This window comes from Sinocyclocheilus rhinocerous, unplaced genomic scaffold, assembly GCF_001515625.1.
Source record: "Sinocyclocheilus rhinocerous isolate Xijiao unplaced genomic scaffold, SAMN03320098_v1.1 scaffold705, whole genome shotgun sequence".
Taxonomy (NCBI): Eukaryota; Metazoa; Chordata; class Actinopteri; order Cypriniformes; family Cyprinidae; genus Sinocyclocheilus; species Sinocyclocheilus rhinocerous.
In genome coordinates this window covers 798,871-806,941 of record NW_015630576.1, presented here as the reverse complement: position 1 = coordinate 806,941, position 8,071 = coordinate 798,871, and the positions used below count along the sequence as shown (strand labels likewise).

The following is an 8,071-nucleotide window of genomic DNA, read 5'->3' as shown; positions in this document are numbered from 1 at the left end:
ATGACAAAGCAATGTGGAAAGAATAAGGTATGCTTAATTAGCAATGCAAGCAAATACTGATTACAAGATACTGCAAGAGCTTAAAGGCAATTATTATATACAAAAAAAAAAACTGATTTTAAGAGGGACAGAAGCAATAGTTTACTGAGGTGATTACGAAGGACTCAAAAGGTCAAAAGTCATTATATGCCAAGCTCTGTCTTAATTTTCCCCACCGGACGTGGAATCTGATCTATAAAAACGGGTGTGAAAGCACATCACGTAGTCCAGGCCCTTTCTCATTACAGACACCAGAATAAGCAGAGAATATGTGGAGTGTTCTCCACACACATGGACCCAAAACTGGGTCATTGTGCCCTCATAATCAGTTTCACAGCTCGCTATTGGTCAAATCCAGAGCAAACCTCACATCTTACTTGGCCAATGAGAGCAGCTCCTGTTGTGCAGCGCCTGAGGGCGGATAACTGGTACAGAAAGGGGAGTCATGCTCTAAGTGCCGAGTGGAGAATGTCAGAACAACCATGGGAAGAAAAAAAATGACTTTGATCTCTGGTTTCATAACAAGCTCAGGGGTGGCCAGAAGCCAACGTGATAGGAGCTTTTCGTGTCTGACATGATGGAAATATACGACACTTCAAAAATGAAAAATGATTCTACACAACTGTTGTGTAGTAAAAAAAGGGGATTAAATATACAGGCAGCAGAAGAACAAGCTTGAGTCTCCAGATACACTCTTAATTCATTACCTAACCTGTTATGTCAGACCATAGCAGATGGAATAATATGCATGTGGTGCTCTTCACAGGAAGTGCTGCCCTCTAGTGTGGAAAAACCAGAGCTGACTGTAAACGTAAAAGAGTGAAGTGAAAACTGCATACCATTTTATACATTTTAGATTCATTTTATTTACCTTTTTGTTATATAATAGACACAAACAGTAAATTTAAACTATACTGCTGAGAGATGTCATGTGACCTGCATTTACTACGTGAACCAGGCAGCAGAAGAACAAGCTTGAGTCTCCAGATACACTCTTAATTCATTACCTAACCTGTTATGTCAGACCATAGCAGATGGAATAATATGCATGTGGTGCTCTTCACAGGAAGTGCTGCCCTCTAGTGTGGAAAAACCAGAGCTGACTAAACGTAAAAGAGTGAAGTGAAAACTGCATGCCATTTTATACATTTTAGATTCATTTTATTTACCTTTTTGTTATATAATAGACACAAACAGTAAATTTAAACTATACTGCTGAGAGATGTCATGTGACCTGCATTTACTACGTGAACAATGCAGAGCTCTTTGCTACTTGAAAACATATGAGTCTCAAACTGAACTGCTGGCTCTCCCAATCTGTTGACATGAGCGAAGAGCAATTTTATGCAAATAATAATGACAGTCTGGGTTGGTTAGATAAAGTCTGAAAGTACTTTCTGACTCACAATGCAGACACAACACAAACATTAATTTTTATGTATCAACAATACAACTAGAACTGTACAATGCAAATGGATTGTGTGTCATATAATAGACTCTGACTCAGGACGTGACATACATGATGAAGTCTAACCCGGAGGATCTGGCCTGGGGTAAATTTCGTGATGTCAGATGTTCGGACTGGAGGAGAGAAACTCAAGCCACTCTGTCAGAACAAGATGTTGCACTGGGGGCTGAAAACAGTGATTTATAAATGAACAAACCGAATTCAGAAAAGACACAGAAAATAATGTTGCAAGGATCTGAGCTGGTAACATCTTGACCTCCTATAAGAGATTGGGATATTCCAATTACTTGGCTTGGGAACATTATACCAATTACTTGGCTTGGGGAACATTTTCAGAAAATGCTCAATGTAGTCTCAATGCAGCATGGCAGTCTCTCAACTACACTTACTTCACATACAAAAAGACCCAATCTAATAAACATGCATTAAAATGCAATTTATACATTCAATGAATTAAATGCATCTCCTCTATGAGGAGCAAATGATGGATTAATATTTATTTTGGTATTTTTGGGGGGAGAATTAATTACAAAAATGATACAGTTGTTCTGATATCATAATAAAGTAATAAAAAACAATGACTGAAATTCATAAAAAGAAAACATTATTAAATAGTTTGGCATAATTTTATACAACTAAATTACTAAATTTAGGGGGGGGGACTTATAACAAGGCAAGGTTAGTTCAGAATTTAAAATGTCATGAGGGGCAGCTCTCCAAAAGTATATTGATATCTATGAATTTATAATTCCTGATATTTAATTAAAAAAAAATAAAAAAAACTTTTACCTTGAAAAAAAAAAAAAAAAGTTTTTGAAATTAAACACTCACAAGCATTAAACATGTAAGAAAAATATTTAAACGTGGCGATTAAATTAAATCCTTTCTTAAAACTATTTAGAACTTTTCAAAAACATATCAAGCCAACATGAAAACAAAGACTACAATTTATAAGAATTTGGAATAATATTTATGAAGTTTGAATATGGCACAAATTTGGTGAAAAAAATCAGCAACAACATGGATATTTGCATATTTTGATGCTTTGCGTCATGGTTAGTAAAGAAGTAATAGAAATTAGTGAATAGAAATGAAATCTTTTCAGTCTTCCTCACCTGTAGATCGGTGATATCAAGCAGATTGCCATCTTTCCTCACAGACAGGAGAGTAGCTCGGCCGTGTGATGGGTATCCCTCCTCAACCCTCAGGTGACATACGGTGGTCGCAGTCTTGAGAAAGATCAGAAGCTTTTCAGCAGGACACCAATCAATCGCAAACCTGTCGAAACAAACCAAAAATTGTATATGAGATACAGGGAGTACATTTCTTCATAGTGTAAAACAAGTTTCCCATTTTTGCTGTAAAGAACATAATGTTGAGATCCAGTGCAGTTAACTTAAATTTCAATTTCTATTCTATTTCTAAATAAGAAAATTTTTCAGCATCTGAGATCCAATAAAAGACGGTGGTGAACGGGCTACTTTAATGATATATATTATTGCAAGCTTGCATGGTGTAGTAATAAAATGAATTAAATTAGTTAATTTCCAGTGCCAAGCCTGTGACTTCACGCATTATGTAATCACGTTGGAAAGGTCACGCGTGGTTAGTTATTTGTCTGTGTTTTTCGGTTCAAAAAGGTAGGGTCGGGCTCATTTTCTCAATCTCATTTTCTTCACCAACTTCAAAATCGTCCGACATCGTTTTACCTTTTTTGTAAAGAGCATTTAACTTTCTTTGCATGTTTGCATTGTAAACACTGGGTCGGTACTTCCGCCGACGTCACACGTGTGTGATTACGTAATGCACATGGTCGAGCAAGTGCAAGATGAGCATTTGTGGTTAAAAAAAAACATTTTTGTGTTTTTTTTTTTTTTTTTAATGACTGATCATTTCACTAGTTAAGACCCTTATTCCTCGGCTGAGATCATGTAGAGAGCCCTTTCAAGCTGCACTGAAACTGCAATTTGGACCTTCAACCTGTTGGGTCCCATTGAAGTCCACTATATGAAGAAAAATATAAGAAAATGTATATCTTGGATGACATGGGGGTGAGTAAATTATTAGGAAATGTTTATTCTGGAAGTGAACTAATCCTTTTATGTAAGCTGAACGTTTTTAGCAATAAAAAAATTACTACGTGGCTAACACAACATTTCACAGGTTAAAGAAAAAAAGATTTTCAATTTGAAGACCTGAGTTGTATGGTGTCTTTGGGTTGATGAACCTAATGAACCTTTTTCTTTATCAGCGACTTGTGATGAATCTGACCTTTACAGTCATAAAAGGTAGAAATGATAATGAGATTTATGAAAAATGTATGTATATACTTTAAGAAAATGTACCTGGAGTGCAGAGCCTGAATCTCAGACAGCATCTCTCCTTGACTTATGTACCGCTCCAGCACCTCCACAAGGGCGGCGCTCACTTGCCTAAGACGCCCATTCACTGCCTCCTCGACAAGGCCAGCAGTTCCCTGAAACACCTGAAACACAGGAAAAAGAGATACATTTACAATAATGTAGTAAAAGAAAATGAGAACCAGATAAGGCTAAAAAGAAATATACTTCTAGAGGAATATTACCACTCACAGAAACAAGACTATTTAGTTGTATTATTATATGTACACTACCATTCAAAAGTTTTAAAAATATCAGATAGTAATAATTGTTCAAATGAATAACGTCTTTCTTGATTGTTGATTTTTTAAAAATAATTAAACACAAAATACTTTTTTTTTTTAAATACTAAAATCTTTTAGTGGCTAAACATGTTTGAAGTTATGTAGTATGAATAGTGCTTTAGATAATATTTATCTGAATTCTCGTCCTATTTAATACAGCATTACAAATTATAGTCTCATCATAATGAGAGTGTGTGTACGTGTACAAAATATAATTTTATAATTTACAAGCATGTTCCTTCTTTGGCAATTCATCCCTCACTTCATAAAACACAGCTCTCAGCATCTCTATAGGGAAATATATGCTGAGACACAGTACCTGAAGATGAAATTCATCGCTGGTTGTCATGGTGATGGAGACACGCAGGGGTTCAAGTGATATTTCGGCAGCACGAGGCAAGAGCTCAAGGCACAGCTCAGAGGAACTGACTGACAGCAGCCTGTACGCCATGTTTCTGTGAGTCACGTTGACTAAGGTCTGCAGTCTGAGAGACAAAGAAAATAAGAGAAAGAAAAAGGGGAGTTTATTGTGTTGAAATATTTCTGCAGCAAAAACGTTCTGAATATTAAAAAGAAATCTTCAGTGTAATCAGTCACAGCAACAGCACAGTGCGTTTTACACAAGAACTCTGTAAAACGTCAAAATTATGTGATTTATTATTACGTGAATTATTTAAAAAGCGCAAGCCAATGTAAAAACCAATGTAGCCTGTTCCTCACAGCCTCGTTTTAATCCACGTTATAGTCAATATGGCTTCTAAACTGACTAAAATCTATTTCTTCAGGCTTTAGTGTGACATGATCCTTCAGAAATCATTCGAAAATGTTGATTAGCTGTTCAAGGAAAATGTACTATTATTCTTATTATCAATGTTCAAAACAGTTGTGCTGCTTAATATTTTTGTGGAAATTGTGATAAATTTTTTTCTTAATTATTTGATAAATAAGTTGTGTATGCACAAACTCACCCATCTCTTAATATTGTCCAGTCACTAATTCGAGCCTGCTGCTTTTCAACCTCATCCTTGAGCTTAGAAAACTGCAAATCACATGCATTCATCGAGTTTTGGGCTGCCTGGATGGAATCTTCCAACTGAAAGCTGATTTGTTTCTGTGTGTGAGAGAAAGGAGCAAGAATTCAACCAATTTGATTCAACCCGTTTGTCCCACAGCTGTTTTTGGTGAAGAAAAGTGGAAATTATTGGAGCTAACTAGCCAGACCAGGAAGTCTAAAGTGAGCGGATGTCTTACCTCAGCTCTCTGATTTCGTTTAGCTGTGATTCTCTCCTTCTCTTTGCACTCCTCTTTCTGAACAAGAATGAGATTTCATGTACAATACAACTGTAAGAATATGCAAGTGTGAAGCTCCATGTTTAGTTGTATAAAACTGCATCATAAAAGTAGCCATTGTTTGAATTCATGAGTATAAGGCCATACAATAACCTGAAACAATAGCCTTTTATCAGATGACTCTTTTCGCTAAATCAGATAAAAAGCCATTTTTTTCTGAATTTATTGATAGAAGAAAGGCAAAAAAAGGAAAGTCTGATATTACCTTTATCTGCAGAGCAGACAGTAGAGTCTCCAGTGTCTTCCGTTTCCCCTGAAGCTCCTCCATGCGATCCCGGAGAGTGCTGATCATCCCCTCCACCTCCTGAACTCTCTCCAGATATTCGGCTTTTAAAGCCTTCCATGCAGAACGAGCTTTATTACCTGTGGGCCAACACACACGAAACAAGGCATCATTTCACTGTTTAGCAAATGTAGCAATGAACAGTCATATATAGAATAATCCATGGCGTGTGTGTTACCTGGGTTTTGGGGACATGGCTTATTCAGTAGCTGATCCACTGACTCTAGACCTGCCAGCAGCTGGATCATGTCAACCACCACACACAGCTGCCTGAATATATGCTTCTGTTTTCGCCTGCAGTCCTACACAAACAAACAAGGGCATCAATATTTCTTTAATGTGTATATCCGTTTAATGTAAACCACTTTATACCGTAGTACTACAGTTATTTTTGCTACAATAAAACCATGGCAATTGGGTATTAGCCACCAGTGTCATCAAAAGGAATACTACTTTAAAAATAAATAAAATAAATTAAAAACAAGGTCAGAAAGATTCTAAATGGTTCTTACATCGTTTAAGGGAAATCCCAATTTATTGTTAAATAATAGTGAGTTTTTGAAAGTTAGTTATTGGCATAAACTGCAGCGACACATAACAAAACACAAACTTACCATCAGATAAGGAGCCATAGTTTCTCCTTCTCCTGTTTCCTGCAGCTCGGTGGTGTTGCATGATTTCAGAAAGGAAGGGTCAGTCCTTTCCAGAAGCCTGAAATCAGAGAATATTGTATACCAAGTGTATTGTATACACAAGAATACCAATATCTTATTTGTCCATATTTCATGTCCTTAAATGCAAGGACCATAGTAAAACATTTTATTTTTGAGGCTTTTAGTATCTTGGGTCATTTTGTTTAATCCTTTGATGTAAATCAATTTGTTGATTACAAAGGAAAAATATATTCTTAAAAAAAAAAATCAATTAAAAAAAACCTTAAAAACAAGAAGAAAGCCGTGCCCGTTTATATAATATCTAGCTGCAGTTTCTTTTGGGTTGTCACTCACCTGCACGTCAGTATTTGTATTAAAATCTACACAATATAAGAATTAAAAATAAATGTCTTTAATTATTTCATTAAAATGTCCTTGTGAAAGTTCATCGGTGGAGTATTTCAAATAGTGTCGTAGCATGTTGAATGTACGCTGCCACAAATATAAAGATGACAGTCATACAGTTATGAGAACGGGTGTTTTGGGTGTAACACCAAACCCTAATGATTTAAAGATGCATCAGAGGGTTAATGTAATGACGGTGGTGACTGAAAACTGAGTGGCCGCCTTTTTATTGTAATAACAATAACTGTATTGATAGTATTTTAGCGAAAACTACCGTTACAACGGTGACTTGAGGTAGTTCAGCTATCACCATCCAAATAATGACGTGCCAGCGAACCAACTTGATTCTTATAGTGACAGAGCATTTTTAAACGTATAAAGCACTATAAAAACAATTCAAATAGTTTATTAATTCCGCATATGCCTTTATAATTTGATAGACACTACTCACGCTTCAGTTCTTTCCGTCGCCATTTGTGTTTTGAAACTTACCGCCTAGCGCTGATTGGTCAGAACTCTGACGCCTACGTCACAGATGTCCACCAATCATTTATCTATGAATGAAACCTTTAGATGTACTTGCATATATGACTTGAATTTACAGCTAAATAACAACACATTCGTGTATTTAAAATATACATTACATAAATACTTTTTATTTGTAAACTACTAATACATAGTAGCCTACTTAACCAAATTCACATTTTCAATTATCGTTATATAGTTTCTAGGTTGTGAGTTATTTTATTGTAGACTTTTACAGGAAATACAATTTGTATGCATACTTCAGTGTTTACATCAAAAGCGTTCTCATTTAGTTTAAAGAATAAAGTTCAGCAGCTGTCAGTCGTTTAATAGCCTACGATTAACAGAATGAATAAGATACATGCCGTGCACAAATAAAAAAAGACGAAGCAACAGTCAAAATAAGCTAGCTTGCAAACCAAACAAATAAAAACAAAACATAAATATAATACAAATAATAATAATAGTCTACTTATTTACCATTCCTGGTGATGTAATGACTTTCAATAGCTATTTTTAATTAATCCTCTTCCACGATTAAACCGAGGAGAAGCAAAATTTCGTTGCTTCCTGAAAAAGACTTTTGAAAGCTCTTTTCCCCCCTGGAATGTTTTTTATTAGTTTTCTAACGTCAACGCTTTCTCATTTTTCAGATTATAGGGGAG

General features: G+C 35.6%; 1 protein-coding gene across 2 annotated transcripts; it reads right to left on the bottom strand.

Annotated features, from left to right (window-relative positions):
• Positions 1-1,251: 1,251 nt before the first annotated feature.
• Positions 1,252-8,071, bottom strand: LOC107740674 (uncharacterized). 2 transcript variants are annotated; one of them, XM_016553181.1, is made up of 10 exons: positions 7,887-8,071; positions 6,438-6,534; positions 6,002-6,125; positions 5,746-5,903; positions 5,442-5,498; positions 5,159-5,301; positions 4,510-4,675; positions 3,853-3,992; positions 2,623-2,785; positions 1,252-1,673 (listed from the first exon to the last, which is right to left on the bottom strand). In XM_016553181.1, exons 2-10 carry the CDS (start codon positions 6,453-6,455, stop codon positions 1,608-1,610), a joined length of 1,035 nt encoding a protein of 344 aa, XP_016408667.1. In that variant the 5' UTR covers positions 6,456-6,534; positions 7,887-8,071; the 3' UTR covers positions 1,252-1,607. The 2 variants fall into 2 exon arrangements, with proteins under 2 accessions (XP_016408667.1, XP_016408666.1); XM_016553180.1 differs by lacking the exon at positions 7,887-8,071 and adding an exon at positions 7,333-7,397.